The following is a 20,269-nucleotide window of genomic DNA, read 5'->3' as shown; positions in this document are numbered from 1 at the left end:
GGTAGGGGGCCCCAAGCTGATCTGTGCCTCAGGCCCCTATTAAGCTTAATCCGGCCCTGGGTTCAATGGCTTGGAACCAAAATGGATCATACCAATCTATGAGGAAAATAGAGGTTTTGTATATGTGTGATTCCTTTAGAATACATTTAACTAGAAAATTTTTATTGGCCTTTCATGGCATATAAAAGTAATTTACATAAAACCTTAGAAATATTCTAAATGGGAGCATTATTTGAGCAGCAATCCATCTTTGTCAGACAATAGATGTACATTTAAGTTTTTTATTTTATCACCGTTTATAATATGTACAGTAAACCCTCGATAACTCAGCAAGGCCAGAGTCCCATTTGTGTCGAGTTATCGAAAGTTTACTGTATAGAGCTCATATACAGTAAATAATTTAATCATGAAATGTTGCATCATTTCATTCTGGATACTAGCAAGTTTTGGATACGACCTCTAAATACTGCAAGACTTGTCCAACATGTTGTGTTTTTATCTTTGTATTAAACACATAAGACCCATAAAACCACTGTACTGTATAAAGGAACAAACAACATCAACAATAAGAGAAGGGCAGCCCCTTTTAACAAAAACAATGATCCTTAGACTAGATATCTTTTGCAAATAAAATTCTTGGCAATTAACCTATGAGCAGAGATGGGCAGTAATATATTTGACATTACTCATAAATGTATTTAAATACAATATTTATAAATACATTTTTGAGCGGGTATCTAAATATGTATTTAATTATACTTTAATTTCAAATAAATTTGTAAATATATTATACAGTTACAGTATACATTCAGCTGATATGTTATAAAATTCTTCCGAAACTTTTACAATAACTGTACCGAAATTGTCAATCAGATATGGCAGCACCACCAACACAGGTAAAGCATTAGCCTGTAGCAGCGCTGCCTCGGTCCTCAGACAACTATGAGTATTTTAACTTTGACAGTTCATTTGGGAAATCTGCAGCACAAACCTAAGAAATGATGGTACAGTACTAAATACCACAATGATCCAAACAACAAATTACCGGTAACAAGTCTTAGTAAAGTCGGCAATATGCCAATACCCCAATCTGAGACACACAGTTATCAGTTACTGTAGTTGCAATGGCCAATAGTTAGCCTATGAATAAATAAATAATTATAATAATAATAATAGTAAGTTTTTAAAATTAGAAAAGCAGAAACTGGTGGCTGGAGTATACACATCAGTTTAAAAATGTTTGGAACTAAATTCGTATATAATTATAAAAATGCATTTGACAGGTATTTAAATACAATTTGGAAGTATTGTTTTAGTATTTAAATATATCCGTACAACCCATAACGTATCTTGTATTTAAGAAAAAATTACAAGAATAATGTATTTAGTATTTAAATACATTTCAATGTATTTATGCCCTTCTCTGCTTGTGAGATATGATTGTAAAATTAAACTCTTAAAAATTCATTGCACCAATGGAGTAGGAATGCCTCATCTCAGAAAATGAAGCATTGGTTATCTTAAAATATGAGTTCATCATTTAAAATATGGCTTGATATTTATATACTCTGGCTTAGTCCTAAATATGGCTGCTAGCTCTCCAAAAGCTGGTCTCTTTGATGCTTTATAATTCCAACATCGCAGCATTAGGTCGAACACTCCTTTGGGACATTTCTCTGGTTTGGGAAGTCTCTCTTTGCTCTCCAGCATTTCTACAACCTGGAAAAAAAAGAAAAAAAGAATATATATATATATATATATATATATATATATATATATATATATATATATATATATATATATATATATATATATATATATATATATATATATATATATATATATATATATATATATATATATATATATATATATATATATATATATATACTGTATTAATTTAATGGAATTAATATACACAGCACACCATGGCTCTGCACTTTCATGCCTGGGTACTCATTGCCCCCCTTTTTTTACATTAATTACCACTATAATACAACCATTCAACTATCACCTACCCAACCATACCCCACATCTATAATTATGAGTTAATGGTACCTATCATGTTTTTAAGATTTTAGTTTTCAAAGTAAAATATCCTCAGTAGCACTTACTTTATGTCCTGGGAGTTCACCATACGGTTGATTACCAAATGTGTACATCTCCCACAATGTTATACCATAACTCCATACATCACTACTGTGAGTAAATGTGCCATAGTAAATGGATTCAGGAGCATACCTGCCAAAGAGAAAAATACAGTATATATATATATATATATATATATATATATATATATATATATATATATATATATATATATATATATATATATATATATATATATATATATATATATATATATATATATATATATACACTCACTTCATTTTTAGTCCATATAACACGCGGACTTTGAACATATAATCAACGGCCTCACCAGCCAGGAATCGAACCCTCGACCTACTGGGTGGGACTAGGGAACGCTACCGACCAACCCACAAGGACACTAAAAGCAGTCCTAGACACTGTTATATTTCACACAAAGCCTGTTCATCGAGCTGATGGCGCCGTGAACCTCATTGGGAACTGCCCGTGCCTCGTATGTGGTGTCAGTAGCATTTTACCGAATCCAGCTGGTATGAAACACGAGGTACCATATATAGGACTGCTTTTAGTGTCCTTGTGGGTTGGTTGGTAGCGTTCCCTAGTCCCACCCAGTAGGTCGAGGGTGAATTACAGTATTTAAAAAATTCGACATAAGTACAACTGGTTCATAGCAGTAATGTACAAGAACTAGTTTGCGCAGCGTAAATGGGAGGCGGAGCAGCGTGTTGGGAATGATGCGTTGCACCCAGTCACGCATCTTGAGGACACGGGAGCGTCGGTACACTTTATCCTCACCGTCTTAACGTGTGATCAAGTGCAAACTGTTGTTCTTTGTATATTACTGTAACTCTCTTTTTTTGGCCCTCATCATGGCTCCCAAATGCAAACCTGATGCAAGTGATAGTAGTGCATCCAAGAAAGGGGAAACAATTACAATGTAAGAGAAAGTTGATGTTATTAAACGTTCTGTAAAAGGCGAAACACCCTCAGTTGATCAGTAAGGCATTGGGTTTGAATTGTTCAACGGTCGGAACAATTTTGAAAGACAGAAAATTCTTGAATATGTAAAAGGATCTACACCAATGCACTCAACTGTGATAACAGAGCAAAGAAGTGGATTGTTAATTGAAATGGAAAAATTGTTAATGATATGGGTGGAAATCAATATCAACAGGATTTGCTTCTAAGTCTAGCCTTAATTCAGGAAAAAGCGAGAAACTTGAATGCCAACTTGAAGGGTAAGCGTGGTGGGGAAGATTTTGTTGCTAGTAAGGGCTGGTTTAATCAGTTCAAGATAAAGGCACTGCAGGAAAACAGCCTTATAAAGGGTATCCCCATGTTATGGAAACTCTGGGAAAAAAAAGTGACATTATAATTTATTTGTTGTGGATTCCTTGGTGTTTGCTACCACCAAGTGTTGGTATGTAGTCCACCCACACGTCTGAACTCATTTCGTTTATATCTTCCAGCAGGTACACTTGATCTCTCGACCCCAGCTCTTGGATTTAACACTTACATACATACCTTATTCAAGACCGTCCAATGTATTGCCCTTATTCAAGATGAGTGGCTTGTTATGTCTCCTAACAACTCCCACTGCACCACCTCACCTCACACAGCACTCAACATCATTTGTGGTGAGTTAAATTCAAGTGTTTGGTGTTCAGTATTTACTATCATATTATATCATAAAATAATCAATGTACAGTGTTTTAAATTGTTTATTTTCGTTCATAAGTGCTTTTACAGGGATTACTTCTTTTTGCCCAAAAAGTTTCTTTAGAAACACATTTCTAATATCCAGTATAATGCAAGTCAATGGGAAAATGGGGATCATGTTACAGTCAACTTTACAAGGACACATCCCATCCGTAACCCAGGGGAATACTGTACTGTACCCAAAAAATACATATCTCTAGCAGGTGCTTTAATGATCGGTACTGAAGAACTATGCACTGTAAATCATCACACTAACCATTGTTTCAAAAACTATTTCTTCCACTTACCATTTCAGAGGCCATTTTCCTCCATCACTTGCAGTGTAATAATCTTTATCGACTCCCAGAGCTCGAGAAAGACCAAAGTCACTAATTTTAGCCAAAGTCACAGATGATAACAGGATATTACGTGCTGCCAGGTCACGATGAACAAAATGCTTTTGCTCAAGATACATCATTCCTGTATCAATAAAAAAGAAATAGCTAGTGGTTTTGTCAATGAATCCACCTCAAAAAAAAATATATATGTAACTATAAAAATTAGAAAGTTTAGAAAAAATCTACAACTTCTTTCATAAACACAACTTTGCATACTGAAAATCTAAAAAAAAAAAAAAAATAAATAAAATTATAATAAAAGTAAATTTTTTGCAGTTTTGAGAATTTAAAACTTAAAATATTCTTCAGCCAATCTTCTCCATGATGACAAAAGCATCTAAAAGGTAATGAATATACTTGTAACATTATCTCAAGTATGTGTAATGATGCAATAGAGGTTCATTAAATTTATGGATGGGGAAGCTCGTAAGAGGGGATGGAAAAGAGAATATGTTTGACAAATAGGGGTATGGGGTGCAAAAGAAAGGTGAGGCAGATGTCGTTTACAGATGACACTAGTCTGATGGGTGATTAAAAATGAAAGTTCAAACTGTAAGTGAATGAATTTGGAAGTGTCATTATATAAATTTTATAGGGAATGTAAATAAAAACAAATGAAAGTAAGTAGAAAAGGGAGACGGCAAGAAATTAATGTTATGTAGAATGGGAGTACTATAGAATAGAGGAGGTGAGGTTTCAGAAATCTGTGAGTAGGGTCAAGTCAGCAACAATGAGTGATGAATTGAAATGCAGCAAAAACAAAAGTAAAAGTGCGTAGAGAAATGAGTGGAGAGTGCAGTATCAAGATTGCCAAACTCCCAAAATTGCCTAACACAGCGCCAAGCTTGAAAAAAGTTGGTATTTTACCCCATAGAAAGTTCAGCTTATGGACAGTCCTAAGAATTACAGTGAAAGCAAAGTGAAAATTACTGCTGGGGACCTTTGGAGGGACACAGATTATTTGTATAAGAAGTAAAAGTGTGGGATAATCATATACAGTACAGTTTAAGGTTTAAAGCCTTCATTTCCTTGTATTGGGGTATATAAGAGGTTATGAAGTCCAGAAACACACCCCCTATATTTCCCACAAAAAGGCTTGGTGAAATTAACTGATAAAAAACAAGACTAAGAAAACTAAACCTTGTTCTTTACTGGGGATCCAATGTACTGAATACAGGCATTTAAAAAAAGCTTACCTTCAGCAATCTGTGCAGCCCAAAGTTTGAGGTGAAAATCAACAGATATATCTTTTTCATGTTCCAGAAGGAAATCAAGTAAGGAACCCATAGCCATCAATTCTTGAACCTAAAAAATAATGCATACCATTTATATATTATGAAAAAAATAAAAATCCCAACTATAATGCATGGTGGCCAAAATAAATACCAAACACAATCCTGTCCTATGCTGACATAAATTCATTCATACTACTGTAATATGTGTGTTCTGCTATGGTATTCCCTTTCCATAATTGAGTATCCCCTGAGCCTTCACACTACCTAGCATCAGCCATCAGTGGCAAGTTCATTCCCAAAAACTCCAACCCACACTCTTTGTCATTTGAGTGTAATGCTGTCTCCTGAATGTCTATCCCCCTCTCCAAGCACATACTTTACCTCATTCTTCCACCATCTTCTAAGACTTCCCATGTCTCTCCTACCATCTACCTCCAAATTTAATGCTACATCAATCTTCTACCCTGACACTCTCTTTCTCTGATGCTTTTATTTGCAGGAAAATATAAAACATATACAGTATATTAGTCCAGGTCACCTATAATGGTGAGCCCTAGCTTTATGAACGTTCAAGATACAAAACTCTGCTTATACGAACTTCCAATTTTAACACCTCTTATTTAACGAAAGCTACCTTCACTTATATGAATTTTGGTTACAGCAAAAATTCTAATTGCATAACCCCTGGGAGTCAACTGGGGGTGGCCATCTTGGAGAGATATATAGTCATTTTCTCTCACTGATCATGAGACCCTCCCGCATCTCCCCTCAGCCTGTGTCTGTTCCATCATTTGTATGTGGGAAGTGATTTTTTTTTCCATCTGTATTTGTGCTATCCTTTCATCACTCTGTTTGCCAAGGCATCCAAATGTTCTGCTAATTCTTCAGTTACAGGAAATGAGTAAGGCTGTGACTCAAGGTAAATCTGGAGGTTATAAAGCACCATGAATATGGTGAGGGTCCTCCAAAGGTCAAGAAAGGTCTTAGTCTGTCTTCAAACCATGGACAACTGCATCTTCAACTTCCAATCTCACTCTCTCCACCAGCTGATTTTCTTCTACTCCTTCCACCTATGTTATGACTGTGGTGTCCTTAGCAGATAGCAGTGGTGGACAGCCCTCCTCATCTCACTGAGTAAAGGCCCTTACTCAGCCCACCCATCCTCACCCCTTGTGGTGAGCCCTGACTCACCTCCTTTAAGGTAATGTACCAAAGTTATATTATACCATATTTTATTAGTTTTTAATGTGTTAGGCAGTAAATTACAGTAGCTTGGGGGGGCATGATACAGAGGTTTTCTTGTCATTGGAGAAGTGAACCCTATTTTTCCCATATGTTATGTTATTTGAAATACAAGAATTCACTCAACAAATGGTTTTCAAGGTACCTAAACCATTTGTTAAGTGTACCAAGTTGACAATTAATATCCTATGGGTTCCAAGAGTGTATATATGTAAATTTACAGTCCCTGTATTTTTTAGCTACAGATCTACAGTATTTGTAATTTTGCACAAATCTGTGTTACTCTACCTGTACTGTATACTGGCCATAATCAAATACAAATAAAAAATCATCAAGTAGTTTAAGGAAAAAAAAAATCATCAGTAGTTTAAGAAAGAAAAACAAACACATGAAAACTGTACCATAGCTACTGGAGGTCCATGGCAGACACCAACCAATTTTACAATATACAGATGGTTGAGGTTCATCATCACTTCTGCTTCTTTCAGGAAGTTTTTTTTATTGACTTTATCATCATTATGAAGTGTCTTTACAGCAACATCAATCTGAATATTAAAAAAATATACAGTACTGTATATGAGTTTTGTTGGTTTATGTGTAAGTTTAATGTTCACTGACATTTTCTTCATAGCCACCAAAAATGTCATCTGCAATGAAATTTATAAAAAAAAATTCATAACTGACTATGAGTATTCTTAGATACAGGTATTTGATTTACTTGGTTATTCAATCTAAATTAGTCTCTGAAAATTACATGAAGCAATAGGGGTCACTACATTTAAACTTTTCAGCTGCGTTGGACATTTTAAGTGTAAAGCAACTGCCATTTATTGCAAACAAGAATGAGTGTGTTGAAAATTAATAAAACAATGGCACAAAAGAAACAAAAAAGACAGAGTTTGGGAATACAGTAGAGCAATCACTGAAAGGACAGTGCGGAGGATGAGATATTGAGGCAGATCACTAAGTGACAATGGCCACACTAGAGGGTCAATCACTTCTTCCATGATAAACTTTTACGAGAGACCAAGACCAACTGTGCTTCTAGAACAAAGAGAAATAATAAGAAATCACGAGAGACAATATGCAGTAAGATACGATTTCAGATAAGGTATGGAGTTATGAGAAATATAAAACGATTGGTCCAACAATCCTATTTTCTAGAGAAGCCCAGAGCCATGTGGCTGCTTATGGAATTAGGGTTTCCTTACCCCCATAATGGTAGCCAAAGTCACTATACAGTATGCATTCTTTGTATGTATATCACTTAACCTTCCCTCATCACCCTAAAATGAGAGAGATGCAACAATTCGGACTAATGAGTCAAGATGTCTTTTAAGAGTTATGCCTATTCAATAAGCACAATTAGTGCTGCCTGATATTTTTTTATTTCTAAGTGAATCCCCCACTTTGAAATTGTTCCAGCAGATTAAATCACAATAACAGGATTTCAAAATCACTCCTTCAATTACATTATATGATCTTAAGCCAGATAGTTCTCATAATCAAAAGCCAGCAGACAGGGAGGAGGTGGAGGTGATGCTACAGAAACTCCCAAGGATTAAAGACACACATGCAACCTTAAGAGAGAGAGAGGAAAAAAAACTTTTATTTCCCAATTATTAAGGGTGGGAGGGTATTATTGACTGCATAACTTGAAGGATTAACTGAACAAATATATCATTATTTTCATAAAAGTCCTGCATGAAAAATGCAAGCAAAATAGACCATAAAAATTACCCATGGTAACTGAACTGTGCTAATTAGGCCAGAGAAAGAAGGGAGGCGATAAGGAAAAGTACACTGGAGTTGCCACCAACCTTCCCTCCATAACTGTTTAAGCTTTCTCCTGATAAAATTTAGTGCACTACATTTAGCAATGTACAGTCTCATTCAAGATTCTTCAAACACTGCTGGAGACAGCTGGCAACTCAAGGTTTGTTTATTATAATACGTAGTAAAAATTATGAATAAATGTAAAAGTCATTGGTTACTTAGTTCCCCGTTGCTTAATTTAATGGTTGGGCTTTGTTGTTTTGTATTATATTATACTACGTACTATAGTGAATGAACGGCCTTGAGTTGCCTGCTGTCTCCAGCAGTGTTCGAAGAATCTTGAACGAGACTGTACCTCTGCCTTAAGGAAAGGGCTAACCTTTTCTTGAATGCCTAAATCTCTGTTAATCAAGAGAGTTCTGCAGTCTGCAGGTTTAATCTCTACCAGTAGCACATCAGAACCACCTGTAACCCCAACCATGGAGACAATGAGGGGACATTGACACTTCAATCTTCAGATAATGTATAGTATTCAACACAACCCACTAAATTATAAGAACAGTAGCTGTAACAAGTACATGAGAGGAACCAAAGCAAAATGGAAGAACTGAGTAAGCAGGGATGAAAGGAGTATTATGACAGGAATGAGCAACAATTTTGGTGTCTAAGTGGTTTGATAAGGTATTCCATTTGCAAAACACAGAGAAGCCTAAATAGATTAATAGCTTTCTTGTTAATCTCACCTTATCCCCAGAAGGACTTAACCAAATGCCTTTTAATACAGATCCAAATTCACCATTTCCTAGACACTGTCCAACAGTAAGACGTTTGATGTCAATTTCACCAAAGATTTCATCTGTTCTGTTTCCATCCATAGTTGGGCTGCTACCACAGACATAGGCGGTATCTGGGTTGTTAGTGATGGTCAAACTCTGAGAAATTAAAAAAAATTATCATTAATGGTGCTGTCACAACAGCACAGTACACTTGATTACATTAAAACAAATTGAAATGCTCTTGAGAATATTACTTGTACTTACAGGTTCATATTATTGTACTTTCCTTAAAATTCTACCAATACAATTAGTAACAGACTTAATATTTCACCTTTCTTTAACAATATTCACGGCATTACCTAAGTGGGTTCCAGAGGGCTGATAGCCCTTCTGGAGAAGGGTGGTTACACTACTCTGTATACTATGCCTTTTGTACACATGGAGGCACTGCACTCAACAGCTTCCACTTCCCCAACTGTAAAGTTAGGTATCTATTTAAACCCGGGTGGACGGGATGCCTCTGGTACAAACCAGCCAACCCTTAGGTAAGGAGGTGTACTGTACCCATTTGGTGAATGCACCCCAAAGTGTCTCATTTGAACTTACTAATAACATTGTTGTACATATAGTACATACAGCTGTATGTAAGAATTCGGTAAAAAGGCCAAAAGAGAAACAAAATAAATGAGATCTATGATAAATTATGGAGGCACCATATGTCTCCTCTGGTCACAGTTTGATCTCCGGTGTCTTTCACGAGTCTCGGCCATTTGAATCCTAGTTGGGGCTTAAAGCTAAATTTCATGTAAATGATCAAATTTTGTACAGGGTAGTCAACTTTGTAGTCTCGAGTGCTACTCTTTGATTGAGCTCAGAATTACCCAACTGTGCAGATCAGCCAGGGAAAACTGCTTATTTCTACATGGATTCTATGACTGTAAAGGACTACTTGATAGAGCTAAGTTCATGCTAAATAGAATAATTTTAGCCAAGATGTGGAAATGCTATTTTGAAAGGCCTGACCCATCTAAATCATTATTTAATCTATAAATAATGTAAATACAATACTGTATATTAGATTCTTAAAAGAAACCACTGAACTCATTGAGAAGTCATTCTGAGGTGCCAATCCAGGTTAAACCACTTAAGCCTTTTTGAGAACAGAACTCCTGATATTCTCTTTGGAATTTTGCTTGTGAACTCCAAACAATCAGGATGTGAAAGTGAACCTTGACTGACTTCTCTGAAGGTAACCAAAGCAAACTGTTTAAATAATCTACAGCTTGCAACATTCTTCTTGATGATTTCATCTTGTACCTGCACACCACATTAAGAATAATAATTCCTTTTCTTTAACTCTGAATTCCAAAAATTTGGCACTTTTCGAAAATCGTGACTTCTGTAAGTAATTCTATACTTTTAAAACAGCTCTTACCTTTAAATCTAATTTAAGGGACTCCCTGGAGGGTACTTTCGGTTGGCAATTGCTGCATCTACTCGATGACCTTTCATACATTCGCTCTGGTTCTTGCAGATCAATTAAATCTTGAGAGAGTCGAGATTCTGATTCTGTTAATGTTTAATAATATGAGTTCACAGCACATACTGATATTTATGAAAAATTACGATTTAGGGTAAAGAAGAATCAGTATTCCACAATACAGTACTGTACTGTACTTGGGATCAAGCCCATTGTAGAATGTGGTAACTCTAATTCGCATTAAAAAATATACAGTATTTAATAATAAAAGGTATAAAATATATATTTAATTTTGCAGGAAAATTTTTAAAGTTTTATGAAATACAGAATATTTGGGCAAACATAACACATGTCAATTCGTATGTGAAATCAATAGACTGGTACTTGGGAGGTTCTACTATGATACCAACAACTAGGATTGTGTGGTCACCAGCTAACAAAATAGAGTACAATGTCAATACAGGAGGACCACTTCGTGTCCAACAGGAGCAAACATATAAAAGCACATTCAACCATTTGCTTGTGTAACTAACCTTAGGACTGGTCAGTCTCTTTTGCTTTTCTAATGGAGGATTGAGGAGCCAAAAACTCAAACTCTCTCCCTGTTCAATGTGCCTTCATAACACATTTCTCTTTTACTGGAATCCCGGTCCCAAGTTTGAGTCCTGGGAACCTGATTTCAATCTGCAGGCTCACTGCCCTATGCTGGTTCAGTTAGGAAACAGGGATTCATAATTAATCCTTTGTCTCTATTAACCATTGTTCATAGATAGAAAGCCCACTGAAATTAAAAAGGAAAGTATGGTTCCTGTACTGTTTAGAGCCACATCTGAATACAGTACAAGCAAGCTCTATGTGACCACTTCTGCACACTCCCAAGTATCTCATCTCCATGTGAAGAAAATGCTACCAAATTCATCCACCTGTATATCTGGGAGATAAACATGGAAATTGGAAGCTTAGAAACTTACTTGTAATAACAATGTTAGGATTTTGTGCACTTGGCACCTCCAAAGTATATGAGGGATGTGCCTTTAGATCTTCTTGACTTGATGCAGAGAGCAAGGGTTGTTGTTCAGAAGAGCTAGGATTTCCATCACTGTCTTCACAGGCCAACATTTCATGCTATATGCAAATGACAATCGGCACATTACTAATATTCACAGCAATAGATATAAAGTATAACCTAATTAATCAGGACACTCAAGGGATAAATTTTTTTTCTAATTTTTACTTGCAGTATTATGATCTGGCAAATATTAACTATTTATAGCCTTTAACATGATAATGTAGTCAGTCTTGCTTAGCATTTTAATCATTGCAGATGTGTACCACTTTCTAAAACACCAACTTCACACACTTGATCCTCATTGATTTAGACTCCCTTAAGTGTAACCATAAAAGACACTTCTGAGAAATTGTCATGTTTGTGATTGAAAAAGTGTTCACATTATGCAATGAATATTTAAAGGAAATTTAAATAAACTGGAGATATCAAGTGTCCTTATTTTAGGTCCTATTATAATTGCCAAATTTATAATCAAATCCATACATATCAAACAATATAACTGAATAAAATCCTGTACAGTAAGGTTTCAGAGTATGCAAGGATTACATTCCTGGGATCCCCACATAAATGCAAAATTGCAAATGTTTGGGTTCCCCCTGTATATAAACATAAAACCCCTTTTTTATACTAAGGTAACCAACGTGCAACTTCAGAGTTCAATACGCCACTCCTTCAAAAGTTCTCACAGTATGCGCCTTTTTCTTTTCTCACGAACACTGCCACTAATATTCCTCTATGGGCCCATAATTGTGGTAAAATTCACCAGTAAAGAAAAAATTTACAAGTACAAATGCCTGGGAGATATTCATGGAATCAGTGCAAGAAGGAGGATGCCTTGGCAATGATTTAACCTAAGGTACCATATAAACACCTTAAATGTACAAATGAAAACAAAGATTAAATCTACAGTACCATATGAACACTTCTAATGTAGTTACAGTATACGAATACAGTGTGGTCTGGATTTACGCGGATTTTGTTTACGCGTTTGGTCATTTACGCGGCACCTTGCCAGAATGACAATTTTAAGTTACGCGGTTCATTCCATCATTTACGCAGAAAGCGGCGTGGGGAGGGTGCGCAGTAGGTCGCTCTTATGTTATCGCTGACGTCATATGACGTATCGGACTGTGATTGGGCGACGCATCCTTACCTCCCTCCGCCGCTAGCTGTGATTGGTCTAACGTAACATGACGTGCCCTGCCACCAGAGGGAAGAAGTCGCTGACCTAGCCGGGCCAGTCTCATTGTTCTCAGTCTCCGCGTATACTTTTCTCTCATGTGCCCGCTATTCCCCTCACAATGGCTTCCGCTGGACCCCCACCACCCCCAAGAAACCTTGAACTACCTGGACCAAGCCATGGTTATGTGAAGGAAGTCATCGAGTTGGCGGAGAAAATCAAGCTCATCCTTGACAAAGACACAGTCAAGCATCGGTATAAAGTGTCTTATAACCTTCTGTCGAAATTTATGGAACCGTATGTCCAGATGTATGACGACAACATTAATGCTAGTCGTCAACGTAGTATTACGGACTTCTTAGCCCGCAACCCACCACAACCACAGCCAGCCCAAGTCAGTGACAGTGAGGATATGGACTTTGAGGGGTTTGTCAGGGAGGCCCTGCAAACCTCTGAATAGTGATAGTGATTCACCGGAGGGCCACTAATCTGCCCCCTGCCTCGGAACCAGCCGCCATCCCCGTGTGCCGACCCATCTCTTCTACTAACGTAAGTGTTAAACACCTTTATATTTGTACTGTAGTGTAGTTTTTTATTTATATATTATGTGTGTGTGCATACCATCATAAAATTAAGATGTTATTTTTACTACAAGGTACGTTTTGTGTCGGAAAAAGGGTAGTCTGGGGTCGGCCCAGTCTCTATTTCAATTAATCCCACATGTTCTGTTATTTCGTTTACGCATTTCTCGTTTTACGCGGACCCCCACGGGTTCAATTGACCGCGTAAATCGAGACTATACTGTACTCAAAGCATCCTCTGGGGATGCAACACAGTTCAGCCGGGCAGTCACCCAGCTGACACAGAGATGTGTGTGGCTGCTACCACTCTGCACAGTATACTGTATATGCTGCCATGATGTCTTATTTTGCAGTTTTATGTTATACAGTATTTTCTTATTTTTTAAGCCACATTAGGTTACTGTATTATGATTTTATTATTTTTTTCTCAAACAAGTGATAAACACACTGAGCTATCAAGAGATGCTGGGTGAGTCGACTCACATGAGAGCAAGACCCAAGAGTAACGGTGGTTCAGGAGGTCAGACGCGTATAAAGGGGTCACATACTATGGATACGCATACTCTGCAACCCTACTGTATTTATTTTGGGTATCTAATACTTACAAGATTGGGATTGACATGTGGATGTCTTGCTGTTATGTTTTTTGTTATTTCCTCTGACAATGGATGAGGTGGAGGGACAGGCTTTATTAGATGACTTGGCATGCCATCCATAAAGCGAATGTAATGGTCTACCATAGTCTCCAAAGAGACAAAGTATGGGCCATCATCAATGTAAAACATCTCCCCCTGAAAATGTGTCACTACTAATAATACAGTTGTATATAGTAAGTTCTGCTCAACAAATTACAGACATTTTCCACACTTGCATGAGTACCTGACAATAGCTCTTCCTGCTGTGTGATCTCTTGCAGCCTTTCTCATCAGGTTCTGGACTCTGATGTCATTTCTTACAATCTTCCCCATATCATAATTGATAGTTATCCAACTTTACCAATTCATGTGTTCTATATTATATAAACAAGGCTGGCAGTAAGCTGGCTATCAAAGGGTAATACTGTATTACACATTTAAGAAGTCTTAAAAACATTGGAGTAGGAGCCTATTGCTAAATTTCAACTGGGTTCACCTACTGTTACATCATACTACTGTTGCAGTATTTTGCAAAAAATAAATGAGTAAATAAATAAAAAATAAATAAATAAAATAAATAAAAGGTTGGCATACTACTGGTAACTAAGGGAGGAGTGCACAATATAATGTCAACAATTAATAAGTCTACCTTAATCCTATCCTCACTAATATGTATACAAAACTAAGAGATAACCCATTTCCTTGTAAGAGTTTGTTCAGAACAGCTATGTACTGAACTGTAATTACTGTATAGCAGAGGTTCCCAAACTTTTTCATATCAAGGACCCCCAAATATGATGAGCCTCAACCGAGGACCCCCAACTAAAAAATAATAATTATCTACCCTGTACATGTAATATTTACTTATTCTTAAATGAAGTAATTAGTAATAAATAAGACCACTTTCCTTTTCAGTGTTTTTATTTTTTTTCAATTCAAAGCAATGTAAATTCTGTACAAACACAACCACAATACACAAACACAATATTGTGGCACCATTAGAAACCAAAATAAAAAAAATAAACAAATCAGGCTATCAGGTGTATCCTGTCTAATGGGCTTGGTGACTCTTGCACAATTTGTCAATGCGAGGCTTCATATTAGTAGTGAGTGCCAGCCACAGGTCATTGTCCACCTGCAGGCGTGCTCTGTGCTTGGTTTTTTGTACTTTGAATGCAGAAAATCCTGCCTCAAACAAGTAGATTGTGACTAAAGGCATTTCAGAGCCTTCTCAGCCAGGGCAAAATATTAATTTCTTGCATAGATCCAGAACTCTGACAGTGGTAGGGCAGAGCACTTGATTTTCATACCCCCTTCATTTGACAATTCAATGAGTTCCTCTTGCGACTTCAGATCAAGACGTGCACTTAACCCGGCTGCAAAAGAGTTTCTAATCCAGTTCAAGTGGGAGTTGTCAAGGTCAGATAAATAGTCCGTGAAGTAGCTTGCAAATACGCTACATGGGAAATATTAAGGGACATGATGCTGTCTGCACTGGACGTCAAACATTCTTGGTGATAAAGTGGGAACATTTCAGAGACTCCTTCCTGGAGTTTACCCCACAGGGAAACTTTCTGCCTGAATGCATGTACTTTGTCCTGCACATTCAGAATGCATACTTCACGGCCTTGCGTGATCTGGTTTAATACATTTAGATGCTGGAAGATGTCTGCTAGATATACTAACTTCATCATCCATGACTCATCCCCAAAACAGCTACCAAGGTCTGACTTCTCTGATGAAAGAAAGTCAACCAGCTCTCTCCGTATGGTAAACACACAATTCAAAACTGCCCCACACGATAACCAGCGCACTTCAGAGTGGAGCAGCAAGCCCTCAAAGTCAGCACCCATTTCATGGCAAAGTGTTTCAAACAGTCTGTGTTTCAGGGGGTGTGCTTTAACATAGTTCATTATTTTCACAAGAACCTGCAGAACCTTGTACAATTCATCATCAATGCATTTTGCATCCGTTGGTGCCGACATAAAGAAAAGCTGTATACAGTAGGTTCGGGATATATAGCAATTTTTTATATGGCTACTACCAAAATTATTGACATTTTCCAATACCTGTATATAGCGATAAATCTATTTATTTTGCGGGGGAAATGAGGCAGGAAATATTTCAAATTTACCACCATGTTCAGGCACGCAGTTGTCGTGTGACGAGGAGGAGGCTGGCTGTGAGTCGAGCGGCACGAGTGACTAGTCAGCAACCGACTCTGCTGCAGATTCAGACTTCTAAGGTGAGTGTAAATGGGTTGCTAGTGACATATGAAGGTGTGGGATTGTTAAGTGAGGGTGGCAGTGTGGCGTCTGCTGCCGAGTTTGGTGTTCCCGGGATGGCGCGTCAGCTGGCAAGTCTGGTGTTCCTGAGTCTAGTGTTCATTGGTGCTTTAGTTAGTATGAAAATAAACTCCTTAAGTCGAGTTTAGTCACTTTTATTGGCCTCCAGAACCTAACCCTATTTTCCCCATTGATTACATGTAATTATATATTGCGATTTAGTATATGGAGCATATCCTTGGACCCTATCTTGTGATATATCCCGACCCTACTGTACAAAGAAAATGCACATAAAATTGATAGTTGCTAAACGAAAAGGATAGTATCCCAGATTATCTTGTTTTCTTTATATGTATGCTATTAAATTCAGTAAAATGTACAAATGATCTACAAATATACATCGCTATTCTCAACACTATTTTTGTTTCATAAGAGCTGGGTGAAACAAATATTGCCATGGTTCATTCACTTATAGTTTGTTTATCTAGCCAGATTATTGGTTATTATTTTTTATGATTCCTTGTAAATAAAAACATGTGTCATAACTAAAGCAACTTTTTGTTAATTAAGTCAAATTTTTCTAAGGTGGTAATAGTAATGAAGAGGAATGCATAAATACAATGTTTTGCCCTAATCATAATCATCTGTAACATACCTGTAGGTGGGAATACTAGTCATATAATAGTGGTGAATGAAAACAAACAAACTCTCTCTTGAAGGATATACTGATACTGGAGGGTGTGTGGCTGGTGTGGGAGAGAGGAAATAAAAACTTGTGAATGAGATGATGGCATCATGTGAGACAAGAATAGGAGAAAGAATGGCAATACCTCCAAGCTTATAGCCAATAAAATTTAAGTACAAATCCTGGCTGTAAAGGGCGGGCCTAGCTTGTAGCCTGTTGGCACCAACGGGTAACCAATATATATATATATATACACAGTCAATCCTCGCTTTACGCGGTCCCACATTCCGCGTTTCCACATTTACGCGGTACCCTGCCGAAACCAGGATGCTCACATTCCGCGGTGTGTGTACCCCTTTACGCGGAGAGCGGCTGGCGAGCCGCGCCATTTTTGGATCCAAACCTCCCATGTTGTGTAAGCGGTGCGAGCAGGGTGCACACAAGGTCGCCCAGTCATCAAAACATTACCGAGTTCTTCACCTGCCACCCATCACAGCCGGCCCAAGTCAGTGATAGTGATAATTATAGTGAGGATATGGACTTATATGGACTTTGAGGGGTTTGACAAAGAGGCCCTGCAAGCCTCTGTGGTGGATAGTGATACAATTGATACAAGTGATACAGGTGAGGGCCAATAATCTGACCTCTGCCTCGGAACCAACCCCCCATCCCCGTGTGCCCAGCCATCTTTTCTACTAATGTAAGTGTTAAAAAACCTAATATTGTTGATATTTCTCTTAATTATTAATTGTGTATGCATACCATCATAAAGTTAAGATAAAATTTTTTCTACAACATAGTTGTGTGTCGTCAAAAAGTGGAGTTTGGGGGTCGGCCCAGTCTCTATTTCAATTAATCCCATATGTTATGTTGTTCACTTTACGCGTTTCTCACTTTCCGCGGTACCCTGTGGGTTGAATTAACCGCGTAAAGTGAGGGTTGACTGTATATATATATATATATATATATATATATATATATATATATATATATATATATATATATATATATATATATATATATATATATATATATATATATATATATATATATACTCCTCGACTTACGACCTGCCTCAGTCGTACCAAAATTTTGTCAAATTACTTATTTTCGAGTCCAAACGTCAATGATTGCGCTGTGTACTAAAAAAATTTTCGTTTGTAATTCACTTTAAAATGGCTGGCAAGCTTAAAAGTCAGAGTTTTGTGGTGCTGAGAAGAAAAAGAGACACCCATTTTAGATTTTCTATGTATTATTTAAGCATTTTCGACTTACGACCTGGATTTGGGTCCCGAACCCCGTTTTAAGTCGGGGAGGAGCTGTACATATACAGTATATATATATATATATATATTGCTTTCTTTCATCTTGTTCTGGGGCGCTCTCACGGACCCCAGTTTGGGAACCTCTGCATTATAGGACTTATTATAATACTAATGTTACTAACACGTGAAATCAGCTTATATAAATGCTTGTTTTTATAACTTAACAGATTTTGAATATGTACAAAGTACGACAAGTAATTGCCAATGAGAAGTAATACTACTGGACTTACCTTACCAGAAACTTCATAATTATATAACTGATTTTGAAACAACAAGGTCAACACATATTTGTCTTGTTTTCTCGTACTTTGACGTAGAAGAAAATGGCCTGAATTAGCATCTGGAGAACCGAGAAGACGTTCCTGTGCCAAGTGACGATCAATTCTTCCATGATAATAGTCCTTGAGGGTGTAACAACAAGCAGGAGGGCGATGATGCACTGGGGGTGAATAAGAAAGGAAATGAAGCAAACCACTCGTGTCTTGATACCAGAACAATTATGACCCTTGTGTTTTTAGGTGCTTTAATTACCAGAGGGAGAATTCTATTAGCAATGCACAACATGACAATAAACCTGCCAACAAAAACTGTGGGTACAGTACTTACCTAATCCATTTTACAATATCTTCTCATAGTATTCATAAAAAAATCATAGGTATGAACTCTATATTTAAATAGTACAGAAATATCTAAGTGTCCCCTTTAATCTTCCTATCAAACATTTTATCACTTACCAATATGAGTTTTTGATATCTGTAAGACTCGGTATAATTAATCACCTCAATATTAATGAAGTGCAATTAGTTTACATAACAGCAACTAGATGAATGCATCAGGTAATCAACAAACCTAAAATTTGGTAGCATTCTTTGTGACCCATCTTCTTGGCAAGATCAAGTGGGATTTCCATTCTGGAATTACGAGGGCATGACGGGGCACCGAGAGACAAGAGTGTCTTCACACATTCAGTATTGCCGTGCTCAGCAGCTTCATGCAATGGAACAGCATCTGATGGTAAATAAAAATAAAACTTATGTATGAGGTGACATTTCTTCAATAATTACTTAGTTCTGTCATTAAAACTCACGACTTATAAATTTTTTATGTCAAATATTGGAGGTCCTAAAGTAGAGGGGAATATAATTTATATTGTAATTTGCCCTAGAAATATTTAAAAGCATTACCATATACAGGTTGTACCTCTCTAGTCCGGCAACCTCGGGACCTGACCGGTGCCGGACCATGGAAATTCACCCTTTTCCTGGATAGATAGTGACTTGTGCTTACGCTTGGAAGCACTAGCACCACTTTCTCTGCTTCATGGTCTCTTTGAAGACATATTGAAGGGTTAAATGTCGTACAGTAGCTTCTCAAATTTCGTGAGTTTTTAATTCGACTTTTTCTATTTGAACACAAAAAAAAAAAACACATTTATAAATTTTGACGGCGGAAACTCAAATTTCAATGGGTTTGAAAGGCCCACCAACGTTCAGACGACATGCACAATCGTGTAAACAGCGTCATTTCTCTTATGTACAAAAGATTCATTAATGTTTATTTCTGAAAGTCTTTTTGATTGAATTAATGTTGTGTGTGCAAAATGAGCAATACAATTCATTAATAATACGTAGAATATTAAAACACGAGGAAATGAGACAGCATTGTTTTCGTTGATTACAAAACCAGTGACTGACTGGTTCTACATATAAAACTGAAGAAACTAAGACCCTGGTTGTAGCTGTAGTAAAATTAATATGGTTGTTTTAAGTACAGTATTACCCCGCTTTACACGGTT

At 37.0% G+C, this 20,269-nt stretch overlaps 1 protein-coding gene across 4 annotated transcripts in view; it reads right to left on the bottom strand.

Annotated features, from left to right (window-relative positions):
- Positions 1-145: 145 nt before the first annotated feature.
- LOC121866426 (tyrosine-protein kinase Shark-like) overlaps positions 146-20,269 on the bottom strand; it is a 30,795-nt gene continuing 10,671 nt past the window's right edge. For 3 of the 4 annotated variants that reach the window (XM_042366087.1, XM_042366086.1, XM_042366088.1), the window contains exons 7-17: positions 19,324-19,482; positions 18,705-18,913; positions 14,150-14,335; positions 11,686-11,839; positions 10,670-10,803; positions 9,202-9,390; positions 7,084-7,227; positions 5,402-5,510; positions 4,116-4,287; positions 2,115-2,241; positions 146-1,719 (exon numbers count right to left, since the gene is read on the bottom strand). In XM_042366087.1, the coding sequence (XP_042222021.1) occupies positions 1,537-1,719; positions 2,115-2,241; positions 4,116-4,287; positions 5,402-5,510; positions 7,084-7,227; positions 9,202-9,390; positions 10,670-10,803; positions 11,686-11,839; positions 14,150-14,335; positions 18,705-18,913; positions 19,324-19,482 (1,766 nt within the window). In that variant the 3' untranslated portion in view covers positions 146-1,536. The remainder of the gene's footprint in view (positions 1,720-2,114; positions 2,242-4,115; positions 4,288-5,401; positions 5,511-7,083; positions 7,228-9,201; positions 9,391-10,669; positions 10,804-11,685; positions 11,840-14,149; positions 14,336-18,704; positions 18,914-19,323; positions 19,483-20,269) is intronic. The other variant, XM_042366089.1, reaches the window with a different exon arrangement.

Source organism: Homarus americanus, unplaced genomic scaffold (genome assembly GCF_018991925.1).
Source record: "Homarus americanus isolate GMGI-L3 unplaced genomic scaffold, GMGI_Hamer_2.0 scaffold16430, whole genome shotgun sequence".
Classification (NCBI taxonomy): domain Eukaryota; kingdom Metazoa; phylum Arthropoda; class Malacostraca; order Decapoda; family Nephropidae; genus Homarus; species Homarus americanus.
The sequence above is the reverse complement of the archived record's forward strand: the minus strand, read 5'-3'. Positions and strand labels throughout refer to the sequence as shown.